The sequence below is a fragment of the Cryptomeria japonica genome, chromosome 2 (genome assembly GCF_030272615.1).
Source record: "Cryptomeria japonica chromosome 2, Sugi_1.0, whole genome shotgun sequence".
Lineage (NCBI taxonomy): Eukaryota > Viridiplantae > Streptophyta > Pinopsida > Cupressales > Cupressaceae > Cryptomeria > Cryptomeria japonica.
This window is the reverse complement of record NC_081406.1, coordinates 115,586,523-115,614,151: the sequence shown is the minus strand read 5'-3', so window position 1 is coordinate 115,614,151 and position 27,629 is coordinate 115,586,523. Positions and strand designations below refer to the sequence as shown.

General features: G+C 35.1%; 2 protein-coding genes across 2 annotated transcripts; one reads left to right on the top strand and one right to left on the bottom strand.

Moving 5' to 3' along the window:
* Window positions 1-1,604: 1,604 nt before the first annotated feature.
* On the bottom strand, window positions 1,605-4,349 carry LOC131873595 (rust resistance kinase Lr10-like). Its single transcript, XM_059216430.1, has 3 exons — window positions 3,413-4,349; window positions 3,191-3,223; window positions 1,605-2,916 (listed from the first exon to the last, which is right to left on the bottom strand). Exons 1-3 carry the CDS (start codon window positions 3,480-3,482, stop codon window positions 1,802-1,804), a joined length of 1,218 nt encoding a protein of 405 aa, XP_059072413.1. The 5' UTR covers window positions 3,483-4,349; the 3' UTR covers window positions 1,605-1,801.
* A 20,005-nt stretch (window positions 4,350-24,354) lies between these two features.
* Window positions 24,355-26,727, top strand: LOC131049894 (LEAF RUST 10 DISEASE-RESISTANCE LOCUS RECEPTOR-LIKE PROTEIN KINASE-like 1.2). Its single transcript, XM_059216429.1, has 3 exons — window positions 24,355-25,148; window positions 25,291-25,320; window positions 25,445-26,727. Exons 1-3 carry the CDS (start codon window positions 24,446-24,448, stop codon window positions 26,608-26,610), a joined length of 1,899 nt encoding a protein of 632 aa, XP_059072412.1. The 5' UTR covers window positions 24,355-24,445; the 3' UTR covers window positions 26,611-26,727.
* The last annotated feature ends 902 nt before the right edge of the window (window positions 26,728-27,629 follow it).

Below are 27,629 nucleotides of genomic sequence, written 5' to 3'. Positions count from 1 at the left end.
ACCCATAATCTTCATCATTTTCAAAATATTTGATACTTAAAAAAGTAATGCTATACAGGAAATCTGATTTTTGCCTATCTTAACTTCCTGTCTAGTGCAAGTTTCTAAACCGCCCCTGTTCACCGACTGGAGGAGACTTTGCTTACAAATAGATGATTATGCAACTCTGTTATGTAATTTGTGGAACACAGATTTATCTAAAGAGAACTCTATAGGGTTCTATTTAGTGTCTATTATTTTGAATCAAACTGAATTTTTTTCATATGCTGTAGCATACGATTTGCTACATGGTTGTTCTGTTTAGCCTACATGCTCTGTTTTGTTTTTCAATATTTTGTTCTGTTTTGATCCCTCTGCAACCTTCACCAATTCATACTCAATTCATAGCCACCCATATTAATTTGAGGCATATTCCCAGAAAAGCTGAAGCGTAGGGTCACCGCAGCCGAAAACATAGTCCCCGCATTTGTAGCCTGGACAAGTTCGAGATGAAAAAGCAAGGAATGATAATAGTATTGTGAAGATAAGAAAGAGGAAATGCAGTAGGTACACGGGCACATCTATGGAGAGGTAGTCCTTCCATTTTCATCTAATTTACAGCAGGAAGAAGAAAATAACTAGAAATGAAGTAACCAGAGGAATGTGATTGGTGGTTTATTAGCAGATGAGGGAGGTGAAAGAAAGCTGAGAGAAGGTTAAGGTGTAAGGAAAAGTATAACAAAACCAACGGAGTCAATACACCAATTTGACTCCTTTCATGACGACAAATTTAACAATAATTTTCCACCAATTTCGATTGTCTCTTTCTGCCATTGTCACATGTACCAGTAAATTCCACGCGCTTTCTTTGAAGCATAAGAGTCACACATGACAACACAAAAACATTTGAATTTTGTGAAATGGTTTGCAAGAAAGTTCTAAGTGAAGTCTTTTAACAACGATTGAAGCTCTCGGAACCATAGAATTTATGCATCCTAAATGTCTGGATATTTTTATGAAAATGGCCCTACATAAGAGTTGAAATTGCAGCGAATCCATTGAAATGTGGATTGTTTTTTTTCTCAGGAAAATAAAATCAATTAACACTTACAGTTAATTTCCATTTTGAAGGAATCAGACAAGGTGGAAATATGATTGTTGTTGTACGGGAATCCATGAAGTCGGTTTTAACAAATTCTATTAAATTTTCGTGGCTTTTCTCATATATAAAGTGATCAATTTATCAAACAAAATCACAATTTTTGGATCAAACTCTCTAGCCTTTATAAAGTTAAGATTGTCCACTTACTTTTAAGGGCTGTGCAAAGGAAAATAAGTTAATAAAATAGATAGAAATAAATATGAATTAATTCTGATTAAATAAAAAAAAATTAAATATATATATATATTTTGAAATAAGAAATGTCAAAAGTTGAAAATAAATATAATAATAAAAAGGTTTTTAATTTTATTATCAAAGAATGAATGATTTTTTGTTATTGTTGGTAAAATTTAACTGTCACAGAATTAGGAAGAGATAATGAAAGTTAATAACTCTTTTGAAGATAAAAAATATTGTTATTTACAAAGTGGAAGATAAAAATCTATAGATCTATGTACTCATGAAAATGATTTGGTAATCTGCTTCTATTTTCCTAATTCACTTTGCTTTTTATTGAAAATGAAATTGGAACAATGCGACACTCAGCATACTCGGACAGGTCGAATACTTTACATCGTGTGATATCCCTTTTTTGTTCACACTCCTTGCAATAATGCCAACGACCAGAATAATGGGTTTGAAGGAGATTCCTTTGGTTACTTATACTGAAGACTCTTCACTTGAATGTATTGAAGGTGCAGCCCTAATTGATGAATTGAAAAGCAAGGGAGGATTACTCACATCATCACCATTTCCTTCCAACATTTGAACCACTCTACTCATACTCGGTCGATCTCTGGAGTTGTACTGAATGCAACATAGTCCTATTTTGGCCAGTCTTATTGCTTTCTCTTTCTCTTCACATTCTATTTCTGCCTGACCACTTCCTCTCAACCCCCTCTCCAACTGCCCATTCTCCATCGACTTGAATGCCCACTCTGGAAAATACAATTGACTAGACCGACTTACCTGCACATCGATATTCTTCCTTCCTCCAACAATCTCCAGTAATACCATTCCAAAACTGTAAACATCTGATTTGTCCGTTACACCTCCCAAATTTCTACTCCACACCTCTGGAGCAGCATATCCTGGCGTTCCTCTTGCGGCTGTAATTGATATATGATCCTCTTCCTTCCCACAGAGTTTAGCCAGACCAAAATCAGCGACCTTTGGTGTGAACTCTTCATCCAGTAATATGTTGTGTGGTTTTATGTCGAAATGAATGATACGGTTGTCACAATCTTGGTGTAAGTAGGCTATTCCACGAGCTGCACCCAATGCAATTGAATACAGCTGTGCCCAATTTAGGATTGCTTCTTTCTCTCTTCCTGCAAATATAAACTCATCTAGAGATCCATTAGCCATGTACTCATACACCAATGCGTTTCTGTGTTCTTCATAGCAATATCCCATGAGGCGAACCAAATGGACATGATGGATCCTTCCGATGGTTGCTACTTCATTCATGAATTGATTCTCACAGCGCCTTGATTGATCAAGCATTTTAACGGCCACCAGACCACCAGTAGGTAGCTTTCCTTTATATACCACACCAAAACCTCCTTCCCCCACTTTGTATGCAAACTTATTGGTGATCTTCATTAACTGAGAGTATGAATATCTACATGGCATTTGATGAACATAATCTTGCAGGAATTTCTCGACGTTAGAAAGATTGGGATTCAGAGAATAAGTGGGTAAACACCTCTTCCGATTAAGGAACAGAAATAATGTTCCCATCAGTAACAACGCAACGGTTCCAATGACCCCACCTGAATAAAAGGCTCAAGTTAAAAAGATTTATATTCACATCTATGAATGACAATGATAAAGATAATAGAGAGATGAGTATATATGAAGGAAGAAAGAGTAGTCATTTGCGATGATGGCAGTTTCAGTCCTTGAATTGTCCACAACGCCTCAATCCATAAAATTCAGTAAATGCAATGAATGATTGTTTCCAATGGAATGCATACATCTTCTCATAAAGCCTCAATCGAAAAATTCACCAAAATTAGTAAAGATCTTATTCCCAGCAATGCTCACCTAGAATAATAATCTTATCGCCTGGAGGCTTGTCTGCAAATGCCACATACACACGTTTTGTAACCAACATTTATAAAATAATCTAGAGAAACTCCGTAAAACACTACATAAATTTCGAAAATAGATTCCTAAAGTTTCAGCTCGATCGCCTTATAAAGTAATAATTTTCCTAAATTCATTAGAAAAGGAATTTGATGCTATCAAGAATGAAGACATGCTCACTTTTAGGCCGCTTGCAATAAATCTGCTTCGAATCGGTTTGATTATACATACAAAACCCGCCCCCAGACATGCAATTCGTGCAGTCTTGGTTGTGTTCTCATTTCACTTGGAACCCCTCTTCAATTTCATAGCCCAGACCAGCGAATGTAGCCGACGATTTACACATACTTTCCAAACTCGACTCCTCCTTGTAACTGAAGTACCAAGTGTCATTACATGTTAATGGAGACACTAAATGATTATCCTTAACTGTATCAGGGCATTGTCCCCATAAAGTTAAATTCCTGTAGCCATCGATATTATGGAATTGAGGGGTAGGCAAGATTTCTGTTGTATGCTTACCGAACAATGATGGATTGCATGTCTTCCATATGCTTTTCTCAATTATTGTTATGGTGCGATCCTCATACCACTTGTCAGCCTCATACGAGCTGTCCCTGAGATTCTGTATGTAGTATTGATAGCCACCAATACTGATTAGTACCAGAGGATCACCCCATGGATCTTCTTTGCACTCAAGCTGAAGCGTGGGATCACCACAGCCGCTGTTGTTCTGTCCGAAAGGGTATGGAAAATGAAAGTACCCGCATTTAAAATGTGGACAAGCTCGAGATGAAGAAGCGAGGCATGTTATAGATATTGTGAAGACTAGAAAGAGGAAGCGCAGCGGGTATAGAGGGGTTAGACTGGTATACTGAGAATGGCAAAGATGAAGAGGCGGCAGGCCTTCCATTTTGATCTTCATTCGTTACAAGAGTAAGAAGAAAAGAGATGAGGTAAAGAGGGAAACATGGATGGCAGCTTAATAGGAGAGAAATATATGCGAGAGAAGGGCGAGAGAAAGATCCGGGTTTAGGAAGACCGTAGAAAAAGTATCGGAGTCAATACGCCATATTGACTCTTCTTTCCGTTGCCCCTACTCAATTGACGAAGATAAATTTATCACGAGAATTTCTCAACGACTTCGGTTGTCTCTATCCGCTATGTACTAGTGATAAAATTCCACGCGCTTTTGTTTAAGCCATCAGAGCCGCTCATGACCACAGAAAGCATCCGAATTCCGTGAAACAGTCAGTTCATAAAGGAAGTTTCAAGTGTAGCCTTCTGAGAGGGAAACCTCTATTAGCGATCAAAAATAAAAGTCTTATTAAAGAGGAATTTAGTTTTTTAAACTCTTCCAAGATTTTCATTTCCGATACTCAGATAGACAGGTTTCTAAGAACACTTGAAGTTCTGAAATCTATATAAATTTTATAGAGAAGAATTTCATTTCTGATACTCAGATAGACAAAGATTTCTAAGAACACTTGAAGCTCTGAGATCTATTGAATTTAAGCTTCCCTAGCGTTGGGAAATTTCTACGAAATAGCTCTACAAAGAGTTGAAATTGCAGTGAATCCATAATATGAAATGTGGGGGTACTACCTAGGTGTTTATCGGCCACAGTTATTTTAGCTCCAAACCAGACCAAACAGACCTTTCGTACAGCGTGTTACTGACAGGTTAGTCAATCGCAGCCGTTAATTGCAAAATCGACGGTGTAAAACACGCGACTAACACGCGTGTTAGTCAATCCGTACTGTCTTTTTGGAGCCTGGAAAGATGCGTCTGGTGTTTATCTCATTGTTCTTGGAAGATGCGAAGTTTTTAGGAACATGATTGTTGGGGTGTGTGGACTCTATAGCTAATCTTTACCATTTAGATGGCTTGACCAAATTCTAAAGAGATTTTAGTGGCTCTCCACATATGTAAGGGAATCAACTTATTTGACTACACCAATTTACCAATCAAATCAGCTTATTTGATTACACCAATTTACTGGAATCTATTGATCAAGTCTCTAGCCTCATAAGGTTAGGATTGCGTAAAGGAAAATAAACTTTTTTGAAATGTGATCTAGAATAAATTAATGAAATTATGTGAATAATGTATAGATTAATTTAGATTAAATTAGTAAGTAGATTTAGTATATCAATTTTTTTTAATTATAATCAAATTTAATTAACAATAGATAAAAAAATTTATAGTTAATTTTTTAATTTTATGAAAAATGATATAATATATATGTAGATTATTAAATATATTATTTATAAGTATAAATTAATGAAATAACTAACAATAGCTAATAAATTTATCGTTAAATTTTTTATTTTATGAAAACTAATATAATATATATGAATATTATTAAATGTATTATTTATAAGTATAAATTAGTGAAATAATTTAAATTAATTAGTTATTGGATTTAGTATATCAATTTTTTTTAATTATAATGAAGTAATTTTTAGTACAAATTAAAATAATCAAAATTACAAATTATGTATCGTATTCAAAATTTTGTCACAACTAAAATTTATTAGAATTAAATTATATCATGTTAAAATTGGGTATTATAGTTGATCTCAATATGAATGTATCCTAGAGGATGTGTTGGAATTGAAATACATTTCTAAGAAAATTTGAAAGTTTCCATCATTAAAAGACAAATGGCTCAAAGATAGAAAATGTCACTAGACACAAATAGATTCTAAGTTTGAATAATAACTATCCAATGTTATCATTAATGTACCTAGAATTCCTTATAAAAATAAATAAAATCTTTATCCTAAAATAGTGAGAAAAAATTAAAAATAAAATCTATATAAAAATGTGATGCAAATTGACTCGAGTGTATCAGTAGACACAACAGACCGACTCCTCACCATCGATGCCTCATTTGAGTTGGCCAACCTATCATATGAATATATACCAATCTCTTGAATGTCTGTTTTCTTTCATTTTCATCTTCTACTAAAGAGTGAAGATGAATGACAACTTATAGCAGAGAGATATGAAGAGAAGAGCGAGAGAAAGACCGTAGCAAAACCAGCGGAGTCAATACGCCAATTTGACTCCTTTCATGAAGACAAATTCAACACGAATTTCGTTTGTCTCTTTCTGACATATTCAGATGTACAAGTAATAAAATTCCACGCGCTATCATTGAAGTAGAGGGTCGCGCATGACCACACAAAACATTGGAATTCATAAGGAAGTTTCAAGTGCAGCCTTTGTTTTGTTTCAAATATCCATAAAGGCTAATAAATTTATCAGGGCAAAGAATTTTATCATGGTTAAAAAATCTATTATATGAAGAATTCTCATTATAAGAGATTTTATTTTTAACAAAATATAATTTTTATATGGTTTTCTTAGTTTGTGTAAGATTATATAAGTATTGTTTTTTAGGAGTGTATATTTTTAAATAAGAATGTAAGAGATATTCATAGATATAACAGTCTTCAAAGTCTTGATAATCTTGTTTAGATAAATCTTTGACAATTTCTATTTTTCTTGAGAGTTCATGTTTAGAATCATTATCATTGCTTTATATTAGAGTAAATAGTGGCTTACATGTTTACGTTTATTAAGTTTTAAATAGGGTAACTAACATTTAATATTTCTATGTGGTTAGGTAAAATCTAATATTATTTTATTACCTAAATCTAGTATTTTGTGTCAAGTGGTTGCACCTACCCTCACATGTTATTGGTGCTCCCACTTTTGCCATTGCTTTATAAGCAAGGCTTATGTACATTATTTCTTACCTCAATATATTTGTTTATTGGTGAAATATTATTCTATCTAAGGTTGCGTCTCTCATGTGTGAAGGATGGTTTGCAGATTGGTTCCTGGATAAGGTGGAAACACCCACTCTAACATGGTATTAGAACAACTCTTTGCACCTTCCTTCCTTTATGAGAGTTTTCATCAATAATGTGTTTATGAGGTCTAGGTTGGTGGTTCTGGTATATAGTTCAAGGATTGGTAGTTTTTCCTGATCAAGGGTTTTTTATTATTTGGTGGGTTGATCCAACACCTTTGTTCATTTTGAAGCTTTTGTTTCTTCCTTAAGAAGCCTATGGTATCATTGGTGACAATGATTTGATTTTTTGTTGCATGTTTTGGAGCTCCTTGTGATAGGCATTTTTTTTTATTTGCCCACATCTACAACACTTTGCAGTGATTGGTCCTCCTATTTCTTATAGGCATCCTTTATCTTTGGTGGTTGATATGGGCACTAGTTCTGGACGGCTTTGTTTACCAGCTCATGGTAGATGATTCTTACCTCCGTAGTCACAAAAATTTGTCTTTCTTGATTGAAGGTATTGCTTGCATTCCATCGAGGGATCTCCTTTTAACATGGGCATGTTAGGATTCCCAAAACTACTGAGAGGGGGGGGTGAATCAATATCTTGTCGGTTAATAGATTTTCTTAACTTATTAAATGAATTGCATCTCAAAACAGTATACCGGTAAACAAGAATTAATGCAATAAATAAGAACAACAACCACAACATTGAAAGAACACCATAACACAATATTTTTAATGAGGAAACCCGGTATGGGAAAAACCTCGGTGGGATTTGTGACCCACAATATTCGCTTACTGGCCAATAAGTGAATATTACTAATACAATAGGGGCCTGCACATGCAGGAAGGCCAATTGCCTAAAGCTCGCTGCTTAAATACAAAAGAGAAGTCTCACTGACTTACAAAAGTGGATTATATAAATCCAATGTCATGTACTGCTCTGGATCAGCTTTTGTTATGCCAGGTTCAGTACCGGTTTAAGCTCATGCAACAATCATAAACCTTATTCCACAATCTGCCTTAATATTCGCACGTATTATCTATCTCGCATATTCCTCTATTACAAATGTTCTCTAAGATCTCATACTTATATATGAGCCTTATTACAATTCGCCTTGTCGGCTTTCAAAAAGATTTTACAATTAAATAGAAAATAAAATAAACAAAATCTTGTCGGCCAGGGTGTCGGTGAACATCATTTCACTGTCGGTGAATTTTATATCGATGTAGAGTCTGTCGGTGCCGGTGCCTACTGGTGCCATAGGATTGTAAGGTTTCCATCAATGACAATACCTTCAATCACCTACAATTTCTCATTGGAGTGTGCATTTGCCAACAATCTCCCCCTTTGGCATTGATGGCAACACTCATGAGAAAAAGCCAAAATGTGTATCCAAAAATGTTGTTCAAAACTATCTTACCAGAACTGTCAAAACTATGTGCTCCCCTTGAGCTGGTGATCTCTTCTGTCATATCCTTTTTTCTCATCCTCTACTACTCCCCCTTTGGCATCAATGACAAAGGTTGTCATTCAATGTCAATTGAGTGTAGTTCCTATCATGATCCTTGTAACTGGTGGGTTACAATCTGACATAACTCTGCTAAAGAAACATTTAGACTATTGTATAATCTCTCACTGTCCTTCAATGCTTCTTCAACCCTCTGAATTGTACTGGAAAGAAAGTGCATTTTCTCTTCCGGTGTCTTAAGTCCTGGAACAAGAGCCTCAAAAATCTCTTTTCTCAAAGAGATGAGGATATCCAGTTTAGGACTTTGTCTGTACTTTAGTTCTTTTGCCCTAAACCTTAATCTTTCCTTATCTTTTTCAAGTTTTTCAATTCTCGCTTTAAATCCGGTAATTTCTTGCTCTACTACCGATATTGAATCCGATGAACCTATCAAGTTGTTAGCAATATCATTGATTTCCTTTTGAGCTATGTTGATCTGTTTATCTATATCTATTGTCAAAATGTTTGTTTTGCATGTATCTCTATATAGTTTCTTGAAGTCCAAAATTGTCTTGCCTAGTACCGGTAATAAGGTATCCATATGTTCCTTTATTTTCTTGACTGTCTCCTCAAAGAATTTTTCCTTCTCTTTATTCATTTTCTCTATGAATGTCTCCTCATTGATTTGATCAATTGTCAGTAGGTTGTCAGTTATGTACTTAGACAAAGTGTCTAATTGGCTCAATGAATCTTTATTCTCTATATTACACTTAGGTGCTATCAATTTTAAAATTTGTAAAGTGTCATATATAGCCTTATATGCTAGTGCATTACAGTCTGTTATTTTCTTGATAGAATCTAGTAATACCTCTGTCACATTGGTTGGTTTGAATTCAATAGAGGTTTCAGATGACTGTCCCCTTCACAATTTGTAATCCATTGGTGGTAGTAGTAGCTTTGCTTTCCTCTTTCTCTCGAGGGTCAGTTTGTGTTTGCATTTCCACTACCAAAGGTTTAGGTTTACCATATGTAGTCAATGGCGCTATTTGTGTATGTACCTGTGAATCCTGTTGCTCTACATGTTTCTCTGTGTGTGTCTCTACCAATTTCTTAGTGCTCTCTAATGATGGTTTCTCTGATGGTGCCTCTGTACTGTCTACTACCGGTGACTTGGTAGGTTTTTCAGTCTCATTAGTTGTCAGTTGCTCGGTAGATACATCAGTATGTATACCTGTGGTATCTGCCTTTCCTATATCTATTGTCTGTTCAGTTTGTTGCTCACTCCCAATTTCAATGTCTCCAACTGTATTTTCAACATTTGTTTCAACTATTGTGTCTTCTACTGGTGGCTTAGTTGCCACATCTCTTTTCTCACTTGATTTCTTATCAACCACAATGTTTACTTCCTATGTGTCGATATTCATTGTGTACAACACTTCTGAATTAGGATTTGTATCTTCATGTGTTATCTCCATACTCTATGTTGTGGGTGGAGCATCAGTAGTTTGTGCCGGTGGAGTATCAGAGGAAGGTGGGGGTAAGTTATCTGTCACCTTTATGCTCAGAGGTCCACCTATCTTACCTTTCCCCTTATCCTTGTCCTTTTCTTTTTGATAGACTTTAAAATTCTTTGGTCTCTTAAGCTCTTCTTGTTTCTCTTTTTCAACAAAGAATATATCTCACTTGTCTGCAGTTTCTTCTAATATTCATTTACTCTGCCTGCCATCAGTGCTACATGTCGATGACCAGTTGAGAATACTGTCTAGTTAGCCTCAGTGATTAACTCATCAATCTCTTGAGTTGAGTTCAGTGGGTGAACTGCAAGTAATTTTTTTATTTTGATCTTTTTATCTAATTCCATAATTGCTACCCTTCTAGCTTCTAATCTTCTGTACAAGTCATTGGGTATATCATCTACAACTTCCATCAAAAAATTCTTATAAATATCAAGATGTAAAATAACACTATTTATTGTACTTTCTTTTTCATCATCTGATAGTGTGTTATACAACTTGCTAATGTTAGCCAATTTGCCATCTTCAATTATTTCACTCAGAAGTTTGTCAAGTGGAGGAACAACTTGTTTTTGTTTCCTCTTCTTTGGTGTCAACTTCCGTGCCGGAGGCCTAACTACCTATTGTTTCTATCTTGTTCTTTTTGGTGTAGGAGCGAGTGTCGGTGTTGGTATCTCACTATCAGAGGAGGTAGCAACCAGTGAAAGATGTGTTTTCAGTTGTAGTCCTTCTAAGTCACTCTCCTTAATACCAGTTTTATTTAATACATCCTCTTTGATAGCTTTAGCCTACCTTGTTCCTTTCCTAACTATCTGCTCAGTTTTCTTTATTCTTTTCTGAGATTGAATACCTCTTTCAATTGTTTCAGCATTGCCAAATACTTTTTCTGTCGGTTCTTTAGGGGCTTCTAAGAGGGATTTTGTATAAGTTTCAATTATATTGTCATCTGCCTCATATCCCATTTCAGTAACCCAAATAGTCCTTGGGAGCACTGCCTCCATCTAGATTTCATCTTTCTTAATTACAAAGCATATCTCCTTTTGATATTTGTCAACAATAGTTTGAGATAGCCTTATCCTAGTTTTCATTTTAGCCTTTAGCATTTGAAAATGTTCATTTATAATCTTTTCTTTGTCATCTCCCATGTTGTTGAGTATGTCCAGAAGTTATTTTCCTATCGGGATGTCAAAACCAAAATCCTTTCTTCCAATACTGAGAACTTACTTGGTAATATATAACATTAAACATACAAGAAGGTTGCCGAATCTGAATGTACCTTTCTTATCACCTTTTATCTTCCCCAGATTCTCTATCAGTTCATCTTTCAACCATTCGCAAATATCAATTTTTGCATTGTTATTTACCATGTCATAGGCACTTTTGATACATAAGCTGGAAACAAGGTTTAATCTGTTGGCATGTGTAACCTTCTATCCAAGAATTATGCTTATGAACCTTACATTGATATCCTTAACATCATTTACTCTTAGGGATCTCTTATCAAAGGTTGCACCGGTTAGGGTTATTACAGTGTCATTTGGAATCTTTTTAGTCTTGTCAGGCCTACTGCCGGTGGAAGGTAAGCCTGTCACTGCCCTAACTGCTTCTTTGGTTAGCTTATGAATTGAATCTAACCAAAAGAACTCTCCACGAACTCTGCTTAGCACGATCCTTATAACATCCTTCGGAAAATCAGGGATACTAAGAATGTCCACAAAACGTAGGGTTTCAATTATCTTGTGTTCTGATTTAACATTTCCATTTTCATCACATATAAGGGTCATGTACATGTTCTTAATCTCATCATCTCCTAGTTCATCTATATGACAATGTATGTAGATTCTAGGATCCTTGACATAAGCAACTCCCTTAGGTATTTTTGAGAATGCTCCTAGGGTATCATCTTTCTTCACAATTTTGGGAATGATTTTAAATAAGGGCCTAGGGCACTTAACAACTCAACTACAGTAGGGCTTGCAATGAATTCAAGTGCAAAGGAGGAAGCCATAGTTATAAATACCTTAATCAGCCTTTAGGTATGAGTGCTTGAATGATTTGCTTCACTTCTCGCTATCGATGCCTTCGCTCAATAATTTCGCACTCTAAGGAAGTTTGAATGCTCGATGAATGAAAAAAGAACCAAAACACTTACTTTATAGTGTCATTCCCTTCAATTGCCGCATTTAATGTTTGTCGATTAAGTGAAAAATTAACACATTTTCCTGTAAAGAAGCATTTCAACTTCTTACTATAAACCGAGGGTAAATTAGCATGTTTTTCAATTTGTTGCCATACCCCCAAAAGGTTTATTTTCAGTTAGATGAAGAATCTCCTGCCGGTGGAGTAATACTTTGTTCTACCGATGAAGGAATAGCTTCATTAACATTCATATCTGATTTTCTGATCCATTGTTTTGAAAATTATTGCTTTACTTCTTCAACCTTTTCTTTACCTTTCAAACTGGGTCCTTTGTTATTTGTCGGTGATGCCTTACTTCTACAAAATTTTGCAATATGTCCAATCTTGTTACAAGCATAACAAGTCATATTGTTTTTCTGAATAGCTTTTCCATATCCTATGTCGGTATGTGTTTTGCATTGATTAGATAAGTGTCCAAATCTTCCACAAACATAACATCTTACATTCATTGTGCAATTTTTTGAATTATGTCCAAGTTTATTACATTTAGAACATTGACCAATGGGTGCATTGGTGTTTAGATAGTTTCTAGATCGACACTAATTTCTCTATGACCACACTTGTTATAGTTAAAGCATTTTCTATTAAATTTATAAGCATTAGGTTGTCTTACCGGTTTGCTGTGATCATGTTTGTTTGTAGTGTCGGAGCTTTCACCAACTTCAAAGCCAAGTCCATTAGTGTCTCCATTAGGTTTCTGATTTTTCAACATGTCATCAAGTTCTTCTGAACTTTTCTTGAATTTCTCCTTGTGTTGATTTGTAGTAGCCAATTCATTTTCCAAGAAATCCTTTTGTCTCATGAGTTCAGTTTTATCATGCTCCAAGTGAATCATATGTTTTTTTAACATATCATTCTCATGACTGAGTCTTATATTTTCATTTGTAGCCTCATTGATTCTTCTAGCGAAACCATCTTCATTCTTCTTTCTGTCCTCAGTGTCTTTACAAAATCTCATGGCCATGTCTTGCATCTCATTTCTCAAAGACATATTCTCTTGTTTCAGTTTGCTTACCAGATCATTAAGAGTCTCTTTTTCATCATCATCACTCTGTATCTTCTCATGAAGTTCTCTTCTTTTGTTCCTAGCAATAGTGAGATTCTCCTAAAGTCCTTGAATGATTTCCTGTGCAGCCTTCAAATCATCTTAAAGTTTTGAATTTTCAACTTTCTGCATCATAATCTGCAAGAGATGTTTCTAGTTGCTTTCTTAGATTATCCATCTGTATCGGTGTCAGAATCTTCCTCAAGTTGTTAGGCTTTTGAAAATAGAGGACTAGGCTCTAATACCAATTGTTAGGATTCCCAAAGATACTGAGAAGGGGGGTGAATCAGTATCTTGCTGGTTAATGGATTTTCTTAACTTATTAAATGAATTGCATCTCAAAACAGTATACCAGTAAACAAGAATTAATGTAGTAAATAAGAACAATAACCACAACATGGAAATCACACCATAACACAATATTTTTAACGAGGAAACCTGGTGTGGGAAAAACCTTGGTGGGATTTGTGACCCATAATATTCGCTTACTGGCCAATAAGTGAATATTACTGATACAATAGGGGCCTGCACATGCAGGAAGGCCAACTATCTAAAGCTCACTACTTAAATACAAAAGAGAAGTCTCATTGACTTACAAAAGTGGATTATATAAATCCAATGTCATGTACTGCTTCGGATCAGCATTTGCTATGTCAGGTCTAGTACTGGTTTAAGCTCATGCAACAATCATAAACCTTATTCCACAGTTTGCCTTCATATTCGCACATATTATCTATCTCACATATTCCTCTATTACAAATGTTCTCTAAGATCTCATACTTATATATGAGCCTTATTACAATTCACCTTGTCGGCTTTCAAAAAGATTTTACAATTAAATACAAAATACAATAAACAAAATCTTGTCGGTCAGGGTGTCAGTGAACATGTTTTCACTGTCGGTGAACTGTATGCCGATGTAGAGTCTGTCAGTGTCGGTGCCATAGGATTGTAAGGTTGCCATCAATGACAATACCTTCAATCAACTACAATTTCTCATTGGAGTGTGCATTTTCCAATAGGGCATTGGTTGTGTTGAGAAAATGTATCAAATTTTTCTATATTTGAATTAAATAATTAATTGGAAAATTGTAATTATTCTTTTAGTTGTCATGAAAGTTTATAAATGCAATTGTGACAACTTGTAAGATGTTTTTTTAATTGTCAAAATAGTAAAAGCATGAAAAAGAGGAAAGATAAATGAAAGCTTGCTAAGATAAGGAAGACCTTTCAAAAGGCAGATAAAAACACAAGTTGAAAGAGGAAGCTTTCTATTTTTTGTGATTTGTGCCTAAGTGGTTTTCAAAACCATTTGTGATTTATGGTTTCTCTCATAGCTATTTATTTAGTGCTTGAGTTGAAGGAAATATATGTTATGGACAGGTTGTTGAAGAAAATAAGTGTTGAAAAAATTCATAGAGAGAAGTTGTATTGATGTAACTCATTTGAAGGATTAATACAAGTCTAGGATCTCTTTAGTTGTGGGTTTTTTCCCAAAAGTATTTCTCCATGTAATTCTTGAGTTATAGTTTGCATCTATTTTATTTTCCATTTTCATCTTTGATTTATTGTTATTTATTTATTTGGATGCATAATGTTATTAGCATAATTTCACTGTGTTTTATCCTATTTTTCAATATTTGGTATCAAATCCAAGTTAGCTTGGTTTGAGAAGGGAATGACTTTCTTGGAGTGTTTGATTGGTTTTTTTTTGCAGTGAGAGTGTGTTGTTTTTCTTGCATTTTAGATTTAGTGCAATAAGAGAGCATGGCTAGCTCATCTCATTTGGACATTGAAAAGTTCAATGGTTCTAGATATGAACATTGGAAACTAAAGATGAAGAATCACTTGGAAGAAAGAGATCAATGTATTGTTGTTAATAAAGAGGAGAAACCAAACACTATGACAAATGAAGATTGGAACAAATTAGATAAAAAGGCTCATGGCACTATTCATTTTTTTTTATTTAATTTTGTTCTATTGAATGTTTCAAATTAGATCACTACACATAAATTAAGGAATAGAATAGAAGAGATTTACCAAACAAAGAGTCTCATTAACAAGTTGTTTCTAAAAAGAAAGTTATATTCTCTTAAAGTGAATGATGGACATACGATTATAGAACACTTGAACTCATTTTTAATCTAATCTTAAGTCAATTAATGTAAAGATAGAGGATGAGGATAATTGTATTTTGTTATTATGTTCACATCCTGAATCTTGGAATAATCATATTCTTGCAATTAGTGGTTCTTTTTCAGATGATTTGAAGTTGGATGCCCTTATTGCCACTCTACTTTCAAAGGAAATGAGGAGAAAGACTTCAAATGGGTCTAAATATGCATTGCATGTACAAGGTAGAACTAAAGAGAAAGGTAAGGACAAGAAGAAAGGTGAAAAAGACAAGTCTAAGGATTGTTCTAAGTCCAAGTTAAGGTCTAAATCACTTTGTAGATTAGATTGAGATGTTGGAACTATGGTAAGTGGGGGCATCTCAAAAATGAATGTAAGAATAGAGATAAAATTAATGATGCTTCCTACACTGTTAAATCCTTTGATAATGAAGTTGTCGATGCTTTTATATTTTTTGTTAATATTACCTATGATGACTCTTGGCTAGTAGATTCAGGTGTATCCTACCACATGACTCCTCATAAGGAGAGGTCTTCAACATATTCAAATCGTGAATGTTGGGAAGTTTTCCTCAGTGATAATAGACCGTGGAAAATTATAGGCTGAGGGGAGGTAAAATTGATTTTCAGTGATGGAAGGTTTAAAACCCTTAAAGATGTATTGCACATTCCTAGTTCAGCTACAAACTTAATTTATGTATCTAAAATTAATTCTTCCAGAGTGCATGTTACTTTTGAAAAGAGTGGTTGCAAGTTAAGCAGAGGGAATTTGATTTTCGATAAGGGTAATAGGTGTGGCACCCTATTTAGACTTTATTCTTCTACTTTCTGTAACTTTGTTAACGTAATTGATAACTATGTATCATTTAAGCTATGGCACCATACGATGTGCAATATTGGTGAAAAGCATCTTAGAACCCTCATAAATAAAAATATGTTTGATGGTTTGTATAGTTACTCTACTAATTTTGATTTCTATTAATCAATTAAATCTCAAAGATTTTATCCATGATGCATATTGTTTTATGATGCTATTTTTGATAAAATACATTACATATGTAGATCATGTAAAAGCTTTTGTAGATAATAATCCTAGAGATGCTAATGCAAAATCTAATAATTGTACCTCTCCTATGGTATCTCATGTGAATGAAAAAAGAGCTAATACTCCTATCAATGATCTCTCTAATGGAGAGAAAGCATTGAAGAGAAACATAGCACCATCTTATTCTCATACACATACCCAAGGATAAACAGGGAAAGGTCAAAATATCGGTGTTTCAATCTCTCTAGACCCCCCTTATTCTCCTAGAGCTTATCTTTGTTGGAATCAATGAATAGTAAGGGGGGGGGGTGAATCAGCATTTTCCAATTTTTAATCTTATTAACCTGTCCTTTTAACTACTTAATGCAAATGAATGAAAGAAAGATACAGAAACACAATGCAATCAACAACAACACCATAACACCAGATTTATGAATATTGTTTCTTAAAGGATATCTCCTTGGTGTTGAAGGTGGGTATACTGGTTTCTAGCTTCCTTAAGACATCAAGATAGGCCTACATTGGCATCTTAAGGGGGTGCATACATATCGCCCTATTTTTACTATATTGTACTATATTTTTTCATGTCTTAAACATGGTGTTCAATCTCTAAACTAGAGAAAACAAACTCTTACATGACATGCTTCATGTCAGAAACTAGACGTAGCATTTATATATGTCTTATACGGAGCGCACATTCTCGAAACCAAAGAAAAAAATTTCTTACACAAGATGTCTTCAAAACCATAAATATATTAGTCTTATATGGGGTTGCACATTCTTCAAACCAGAGCCATAAAAATCTTACATGAGATGTTTCCAATACTAAACACACATTTGCATTTTTATTTTATGTCTTACACAAGTTGTCGCATGCTCGAAACTAAAGAAAACAAACTCTTATATGATATTCTTAACACCTAAAACCAAACAACAACACATACAGTAGGATGAGTGAAACTAGGAAAACATAGCTAGAGTATTCCTACTCTCCTCCTCAATATGGATCACCAAGAAAAAGATCTGCTAGCCTATGGCATCCATTCCCTCTCCCACTCTTCTTCTCATGGATCACCTAGAAAAACACAACTAAAATGTGATATCCATGTCTTCCTTTTCTTCTCATCATGTTCTCATGACTTTGCTATTTGTTGTTCATGGTTTAATGCATTCTCTTTCTTTCTTGTTGGTGTTGAAAATAAGCCACACCCGGACCGACGATGGACTGGTCCAAGAGGGGCCAGTAGCTCAGTGGTAGAGCACTCCAGCAGCGTATGGAAGGTCCTAGGTTTGAGTCCTAGTTGGTCCATGTCTCAACATGGTATCAGAGCCAGGTCCAGGCTAGGAGTCCCAAGCGCACGAGAGGTGTGGCTTAAGGGGGGTGTTGGTGTTGAAAATAAGCCACACCTGGAACGACGATGGACTGGTCCAAGAGGGGCAAGTAGCTCAGTGGTAGAGCACTCCAGCAGCATATGGAAGGTCTTAGGTTCGAGTCCTAGCTGGTCCATGTCTCAACATTTCTTTATGCGATCACTTGTATCCTTTTGATGGCATTTCAAGAAAGGTATTATTGGTTGAGACATTTTTTCTATCAAGGTCTCTTCGGCTAGTTGACATGAGGTCTCCTTTTGGTTTTTAGTTTTTGTGTTGTGTCCTTTGCCTTTTGTCTTTGTATGTCTTTGTCTACCTTTTTTGTCTTTGTCTTATTTTGTGTGCCCTTGCATGTGATTGTGTAACTTAAGATCCTAAGATTCCAAGGACTTGGTTCCTTGAAATTATTGATGTCTTATCTCCTTTTGATTGCGCTTATAATTGCTACTCTCCTTCATCTTTCATCTACTTTACTGTGAGTATTTGCATAGGCTTATACTCCATTTAAAGTAGGAGCTAAATGTAGCATCATAAATTGTCACCAATCCAATTTACATCTCTTGTTTGTGCCCCTACTTTAGTGTGTCCTATCCTCATCTCTTTTCTAGGTTTGTTTGTTCCTATTCAACAACTTTGAAGCCATGAACAATATTTTGTGGTTCTTACCATGTGATACCCACCCCATTTTAGAATAATTTTGGTCCTAATAGTGGTGGGACTAGGGCATGGAATGTGCTAGCGCCATGGTCCTTCTTAAACTGGCCTGATTTGAAATAGGGTGGGGGATATATCTCGTCAGTAAAATTTGACCCTCATGGCTCTGCATGATTGTTGGAGGTCAACCTAATTGATAATTTACCTAGAAACCCCTATATAAAGAAAATAAACCAATTCATTTTCATATCCATACCTTACCTAAAGTATTTATGCATTCATGAAGCAATTATTATCAAGCATTTTCTGAGACCTTCAAGGTTGCATGGCATATTCATCCTTCAACCATTATGGAGCAAAATATCATCAATATTGTGCAAGCATGTGTTTATGATTAGGGTTTTGTATTTGCCATGCCATTTCATACAACATTTGTTATTTCATTCAAAGTGCAAAGCATCATCAACAATAATTATAGATCTGGGTATCTATTTAGCATTTATTTTAGTATTTGCATTATTTTATTGAAGGTTAATTCCTAAACTGGGGTTTGACTTAGGCAAACCCCTATTCCCAGTAATTTCCCTCTTATTTTTGTGTATAGGAAACAAGTATAGAGCTTTGTTTGGGAGGATTGACAAGATTCGCAGAGGTGAACAAGATCATCTTTTGACTGCGATAAATTTGGAGGACCATATTGAATTGATACTATTTGGTCCCAAAAAATCAGGTCAAACTTTTGGGAACATATCTAGGACATCTTATTTTTCCCAAATCTAGGTTGGTGTCTATGTACAACATCTGTAGCTCATAGTTTCTAGTAGATTGCTTCAATAATCACATATTTTTCCCTAATATTAAACAATTCAATTCAAGGAGGATAGATCCCTATCAAAAGAGCTTGGAATTTGATTAGAATATTGGTCTTGCAAGGATAGAACTATTAGAGTCCTCTCCTCCTTTATGTGATGGTTAATTAGGTCATTTAGTGGTTTATTATCTTAATTTAACCCTAACCATAATTTTCACCATCACAATAGTATTGGAATCAAGATCATTCCTTGATATTTCTATGGAATAGTGTATTTCTTCATTTTTCAACTTTATTTGTATTGAAATCATGGGATAGCATGATCTTCGCCTTCAACAAGACATCCTAACATGTGGGACATGCAAATTTTAAATGATTTTGGCTATGCATCCTATACCACCCTAGAAGCAAGAGAGTAGAAGCATCAGTATAATTTCCCAAATGTAACAAATTATTATTGTATATTTTGTCTATAAGTTCTTAGAAAGTAGGATCAATAGGTCCAAACTCTTGTAGACTTCTTACAAGGTTGTCATTATAAATTATATCTTCTTGTATATAGTGCAAACAATGATGTCATTAATCTTGTATGCCCTTAAATCTGTCTCCATGAAGCCCACCTAATTTAGACCATTATACTATTTGATTATATTATTGAGCTTAGGATCAATGTCTATCTTAATTTGGTTATTCAACCCACTCCATGGAAGCTATAATTGGGTGAATTTGGTGGAGAACCACCCTCTCAAGAATTTGGTCCATTTTATACTAAGCAACATCTCATAAACCTCTAGTATATCCACCATATGTATATCAATGTATTCTTGGGATCGGGGATCTACTACCAATTGCATATGCATGTTTATCAATTCACTAATGACTTTGAACTCTATTTTGTCTACTAGAACCACACCTCTATTAGTAGGCTTGGGAGTTAATCGAATTCTTTTTCAAATGGAATGAAGAGTCATGTGTTACATGAGGCTCCCAAATTCACCAAACAGTTGTGTATATTCTTCTTGAAAATTTCAATTCTTAGCTAGGAGGAAGGTACTACATTTTTTCCTTTGTATATAGTGCCCACTACATCATCAATGTCAACTAATTGACCCTTTTCTTGTTGTGATTCTATAGATGACACACTTTTCTAACTATATAATAATTTTTAAAAAGCCTTCCTTTAGGTGGGATGTAGATTTTTAGCATGTCATACATAGATATGTTTTCTTTAGTCCTCTTCCACTCTTCTACTATACTGTACCTTTCTTGTGCATCTACAAGGGTTTTGGTGATGGTTGTGGATACTTGCTTCCGGAAATTTCTTATAGGGTCTTTTGGAGGCATAGGATTATCACTTGTACATGGATCAAGAGGAACCAAAATTTAGAGGAATCTTATCATTGAGGGGTGTCCTTTCTACTCTTTGGTTTATAATAACTCCTACTCTACTGAAAGGCTTATACGTTAATGCATTTTGGTTGATTTCTCCTCAAAGGGTAAAGTGAACTCTTCTTTTAATCCTAAACTTGGACCAACTTCTTCCATTAGTGCGTATGAACCCAACAACATAAAATTCATCTAAACTAAGGAGGTTGTCTAATTAGATTGCATGATATGTGATACCCTTTGCATTTCCAAACAATTTATTTCCAAATGGTCAAAGGTTATTGAAATTTGCATCAATGCATAGCAAGATTATCTTCATAAGTTTCAAGCACGTTAGCATTTTTAGATAGGCATGGAATATTACCATTTTTTGGATTAGTATTCCATGTACATGGTTTTACCTTGGTTAATGGAAACTTCTCCCTACAAAGTTTGATTTATTTGATTGTTATTTTGGGGCTTGTGTCCTAAACTATAAGTTATTTGGTGACCTAAGTTTTCCAAAGGGGTAATTCTCAATTCTATATGTTTATTTAAATTACTTACGATCATGTCTTCTTCAATTTCTCAAGCTTTTAAAATAGTTGTGTGTTTTGGTTGTATTTGTTCAATATCCACCATAACTCCTCCAACTCAGACTCTAAATTTTGTAACTCATTTTATTGGTCCTTTATTAACTTTTGCCTCTACCTTTATCTTCTATATTCTTCCACTCTAGTTATTCTCTTTCTTACAACATTATGTAACTCCATATTTGACTTCACAATCAAAGCTCACACACACAACTACACCTCCTCCTTGTGTCCTCAAAACTCCTATCTTTACACACAACAATTCTCCATAACACAACATCAATCTTTTAAATTGGTGTTACACACTTCTCATAAAGGTTCCATCTTCCATGGTTTTTTTAAACATTAAACTTTTGGTTTCCCTCAACATACGATGTCTTCTAAATCATGACAACTTCCACACTTAGAGAACTCCTCCATTTTTCCCTTTCTCCACAGCTTGTCTACATGTTTCATGGATCTACTCTTTGTTATGATCTTTTGTCTCTTTGGACCCGACCATTTTGCTACCCGCAAATTCCTCTAGTGCTAGACAAACTAAGGAAGATAATTTAGAAACTCGTAAGTTACTTCTTCAAAATCATATGTTTTGTTAGAAATCAACCCCATACAGGCATCTATATGTCAGCATATAAACTTCCTCTATAAGTTTCCACATAAAGACTTCACTCAGAAGATCTGCACTTCGAAAAATATAATGCCCCTCCACTAGTCAGCTGATTCACCGAATCTTTTGCACAGCTTAGCTGTGTAGCGACCCAAAGGATTTACATGGGTTAAGTTAATAGAGAGTGACAAGGAAATCTTCAAGTCAACCATGAACAGGTGGATTCCAAGCCAAAAGAAGCTTCTCAAAAAAATGAATCGTATCATGTGGGTTCCCATTTGCAGCTCGATGTAGTGAGAAATAAGTTTGTGCAACCAAATAGAAAACAAAAATTACAAAGATAATAAACCACCCTTCTCGTGATCAACAGTCATGGCATAAGCGGCATACCCAAGCTAAGGCTTCATCAGAACGCAAAGAAAACTCCTATTTCATTAGCTTTAATGGAAGTCAAAAGATTTTTCTGATGGGTTGGCCAGGTCAAATGGGGCACCGATGGTCCACAAAAGTTACAAAGCCTTAAGAATATAACTGACCATTTCTCTCACTCAGCTAACAGCCTTTAAAATTCTACCTATACGAGTTTCTTGGAACTCATTGCAGAATTTCCATCATACTCTAGTCACTAATTATTTTCCCACACAATGAATCCTCCCTAATTGAATGCATGTAATGCACAAAGCTATCCACATTCCTCTTTTAAATCTAGTATTTTATCGCTTTCATAAACTGTACATTCTATCTATTAATAATAGAAAATAGAGAAAAAGAGACAAATACTACCATAGGGCATGATAGCTCATAGACAGAAGAATGAATTGCTCTAATACCAAATTGATGCAATGCCAACTCTAAACAAAAACATTCAAGATTCTTTATTTACTCGAAGAAAACATACAAAGATGGCAGAGTAAGTTTTATCAGCTAAGGGATAATAGAATATACACAATAGCATTTAGAAACAACTACCGCAACATAAAAGATACATTTCCATTAGTACTCAAAGTATGCACCAATCTCCAAGTCTAGTTCTTTTATCTATCCCCTCCATCATTACAAATCCCCAATTTAGTATATCCTCTCCTCTCACCACATAGCAGTAGTTTTTTTTACTACTTCATGTTATTATTAGCCACTTCTAAATATAGAAAACTCAATTAGACTTGTCTTTTGATTTTTTGAGAATGAATCTCTTGTACCTACTAATTCGTAGGAGTCAATTTGCATCACTTTTTTATATAGATTTTATTTTTAATTTTTTCCTACTATTTTATGGTAAGGTTTTTCTTTATTTCTATGATGAATTATAAGTAGATTAGTGATAATATTGCATACATTATTATTCAAAATTGAATCTTCTTGTAACTAGTGAGGTTTTTAACAATTGAACCACTTACTGTTCAATGATGAAAACTTTCAAATTCTATCAAAAAATATCTATTTCAATTTCAACACATCTTATAAGGTACATCCATTTTGAGAACAATTGTAATACAAAGTTAACAATTTCAAACATGATATAATAAATTCTAAGAAATTTTAGATTTGATAAAGTTTTAACTATGACACACAATCTTTTTTATTATTATTATTATTTTTCTAAAGATTTGCAATAAAATAATTTCACTAATTTATACTTCTAAACAATACATTACTAATCTATATATATTATACGTTTTTTCATAAAATTAAAAACTTTATTATAAAAGTTTATCTTTCTAGCAAATTTTACGATAATTAAAAAATTTGATATACTTAATCTAATTATTAAATCAATCTAAATTAATTTAAACATTATTCAAATAAACCATATTTTGAGAAAGTACACGACCATTAAAAGTAAGCAATCCTAACCTTATGAAGCTAGAGAGTTGATCAACAGATTGGAATTTGATTCGGTGAATTGGTGTAATCAAATAAGCTAATTTGATTTGGTAAAATTAGTATAGTTAAATAAGTTAATTGCTTTACATTAGAGAGCCACGAAAAATTCTAAGAATTTGGTCAAGCCGACTATACGGTAAAGATTAGCTATATAATCCACGTACCCCAACAATCAAGTTTCTACCTTTGTCTTTTTGCAAGCAAAAAACCTCGCATCCTGAAATATTGAAATAACGATAAGGTAAACACATAGGTAGTACCCACATTTCATGCTATGGATTCATTGCAATTTCAACTCTTGTAGGGCCATTCTCGTAGAAATATCCCGATTTATGAAGCCTAAATTCTATGGATCTGAAAGCTTAAGTGGTCTAAGAACGAATTGTCTATACATGAAACGTCCTTTATGAGCCGTTTCGCATAATTCGGATGTTTTCTGTAGTCATGAGCGACAATGATGCTTTAAAGAAAAGCGCGTGGAATTTTATCACAGAAAGAGACACCGGAAGTCCCCGGGAAATTTACGTGCTAAATTTGTCTTGGTTAATTGAGTAGGGGCAATGGAAAGGACAAGTCAATTTGGCCTATTGACTGCGCTACATTTGCTACAGTCTTCCATAAGCCGTGTCTATCTCTCGCTATTCCCTAGCGTATCTTTCTCTGCTATTAATCTGCCATTCATATTCCCCCGTTACTATATTTCTACTATTTTCTTCTTACTCTTGTAACGAATGAAGATGAATTCTCAGTATACCAGTCTACCCTCTGTATGCCCCCTGCGCTTCCTCTTTCTCGTCTTCACAATATCCATGTCATTCCTCGCTTCTTCATCTCAAACTTGTCCAGGCTTTAGGTGCGGGAAGCATTTTTTTCCATATCCTTTTGGTGGGGTGAACAGCGGCTGTGGTGACCCCTCGCTTCAGCTTGAATGTGATCGTGACGAGAATATGACTGTAATTAATATTAGTGGCTATCAATACTACTTATGGTATCTCCCTGAATTTTGGCAAGAGCATCACTTGAAAATAATTGAGAAAAATCTGTGGAGGGAGGGATGCAATCCATTGGTGAGGAAGCATACAACAGAAATCTTGTCTACTAGCCTTCGATTTAATATTACCGATGACTACAGGAATTTAACTCTATGGGAGGGATGCCCTCCTAAAACAATTGAGGATAAACTAGTGTCTCCATTGCAATGTAATTATAGTTGGTACTTTAATTTGACGGAAGAATCGAATTTGGGTAGCATGTGTAAATCGGAGGTTACATTCCCAGTTGAGAACTTACAAATTCCTGTAGGGCAAGAATTACAAGATCAAGGGTTCCGAATTAAATGGATACCCAACGAAACCTGCACTGTTTGCGAGGTTAGTGGCGGGTTTTGTGCATATCACATCAATTCGATTCAGATTTATTGCGATCGGAGTAAAAGTGAGTATCGATTCCTTTTCTAATAAATCTAGAAAAAACACTTTAGGGATCTATTTTCGAAACATATATACCTGTTTCACCAAATTTCTCCATATTATTTTCGTAAAATTTGTTCACAAGACTTGTGTATGTGGCATTGCAGGCAAGTCCCAAACCTGGAAAATTATTCTAGGTGAGAATCCCTGAGCATAAGATCTCTATCATTTTTTATTTATTTGGTCGAAGGATTCCGTTTTCCTTTTCAGTTCGACTTCATATTTCAAATAAACTTATCTCATCTGTGCATTCGACTGTAGCCGCAATTGGAGGCACTGCGCTCGTAAAAGCAGTAGTGGCGTTCTTCATTTATAAGATGAGAAGGAGAAAAGCATCTCCCACCCAGGGGACTAGCGATTTCAGCCATTGTCAAGGAACCGTAATAGAAGGGGCCCAGAAAGGCTACATGTTAGGTACTTTGCGCATATTTTCTTATCAAGAACTTCAACAGGCCACAAATTTCTTCGACGACCAGAACGAGCTTGGAGACGGCGGGTATGGCGCGGTCTATCTGGGCAAACTTGAGGACGGACGAGCTGTAGCAGTGAAGAGACTTCATCAGGAAAACTCTAGAAGATTTGAACAATTTATCAACGAGGTACATATTCTATCCTCTCTTTACCATCCGAACCTCGTTCGCCTTTACGGTTGTACAAGGCCGGAGAGTCCGATTCTGCTGCTTGTTTACGAATATGTGCCAAATGGAACCCTGTCCGATCATCTGCATGGAAGCCGACGAAGCCTGAGAGGAATGCCTTGGGGAAGTCGTTTAAAAATTGCCCTACAAACAGCCCAGGCCTTGGCGTACCTCCACAGCATTGAGCCGTCCATATTCCACAGAGATGTAAAATCAAATAACATTCTTCTGGATCAACATTTGGGGGCAAAAGTTGCAGACTTTGGACTTTCCAGACTGGGGCCGGTGAATGTCTCCCACGTCACTACTGCTCCGCAAGGCACGCCAGGGTATGTTGACCCAGACTACCATCAATGCTTCCAGCTCACTGAAAAGTCTGATGTCTACAGCTTTGGGGTTGTTCTGGTGGAGATCATCTCTGCCAAAGTAGCCGTAGATATGAACCGAAATAGAAACGAAATTAGTCTAGCTAATATGGCCATAGACAAGATCAGAAGAGGTGTTTTGGATGAATTGGTGGATCCAGATTTGAGGATTGAAACCAACCATGAGGTTAAGCCCATGGTTGCTGCAGTTTCTGAATTGGCCTTTGAATGCCTCGCAATAGAAAGGGATTTCAGACCATCCATGAAAGAAGTTGTTGCTTGTCTCGAGCAAATCACGGAAATGCTGCAGCAAAGCATAGAATCTTCCAAGCTCACAAGCATCTCGCCCACAGCCTCTCCACTTTCAGTACCAATCATGGGTTCAGACAGGAGTGGACAATATTGGGTTCCTTTGTCTTTGTAGTTTGTATAGACATAAGCCATCTATGTTTTTAATGTATTCAGTAGTAGTTTCTCAATATACGTATGAGGAACATATAGACCAATAATCGTTTCCGCTTGTATAGTAGAGTTCTTATTAATTAAGGTACTCATTTCTGAAGATCCACCTCTTTTGTTTTGCATATGCTGCGGAGCAATCAGTGAACTTATTTGGCTATTATTTTAGAGATTTTAAATCGAATTGGAAAGAGTTTTTCGACTAACAACACATTGAAAGACTTTGATTAGTATTTATCGAAATCCACAACTACCTCTGAAGGCTTGGATTTGTATATATAAGACCCCTTGGGATACGAAACCCACATTAAACCAATAAAATATCTCTCATTTAATGTGACCACCGAAATAATGTAAACTTCCATTTCGACTTCGCACAAATCTTTTCTAATGGAATGGGCATTATAAAAATCCAATTGGTCGCTTGACCACACGTCCCAAAACAATTAAAGCCAACAAACGGGGCCACGTCTACCCAGCATCCCATTGAACTTATTTAATAATTAATTTAAAAAAACAATTTATTATATTTTAATTTTCAATTATTTAAAAAATACAATTAATGGTAAAGTTTGGGTGCTAGATAGACAATGGCAACAAAAGGATTTGTACAAGAGCTGCAGATACAAGGTCAACATTGGGTTATGTCTTTTTGTCGGGACACCCCATTTTTTTTGGTGTGAGAGGGAGGTAGTTTTTGTGACTCGTGCCTATTGAGGACCTAAACGACATGGTGTATAGGGCATTCAAAAAAACAATTAAGTGTTTCTTTTGTATGTCTATAAATTTTAATTTGTTGCATAGACAATTTCGTTTTTGGATAATTAAATCTAAATAATTAATTATTTAGAATTATTAAAATTAGCATAAACATCTTATATATAGTTTTAATAAATGACAAGACATATCAGTATAGAATTATTTTGAAAATAGATTACTATTTTGACATGTAAATGGTTATCAACTTTAAGGTAAAAGGAAGAG

Excerpts from the sequence above, each read along its gene's own strand:
- LOC131873595 (XM_059216430.1), bottom strand. The coding sequence starts at position 3,482 with ATGTCTGGGGGCGGGTTTTGTATGTATAATCAAACCGATTCGAAGCAG. Across the intron at positions 3,224-3,412 it reads TTATTGCAAGCGGCCTAAAA|ACAAGCCTCCAGGCGATAAG; the intron begins GTGAGCATGTCT and ends TGGCATTTGCAG. Across the intron at positions 2,917-3,190 it reads CGATAAGATTATTATTCTAG|GTGGGGTCATTGGAACCGTT; the intron begins GTGAGCATTGCT and ends CCTTTTATTCAG.
- LOC131049894 (XM_059216429.1), top strand. The coding sequence starts at position 24,446 with ATGAAGATGAATTCTCAGTATACCAGTCTACCCTCTGTATGCCCCCTG. Across the intron at positions 25,149-25,290 it reads TTATTGCGATCGGAGTAAAA|GCAAGTCCCAAACCTGGAAA; the intron begins GTGAGTATCGAT and ends GTGGCATTGCAG. Across the intron at positions 25,321-25,444 it reads AACCTGGAAAATTATTCTAG|CCGCAATTGGAGGCACTGCG; the intron begins GTGAGAATCCCT and ends ATTCGACTGTAG.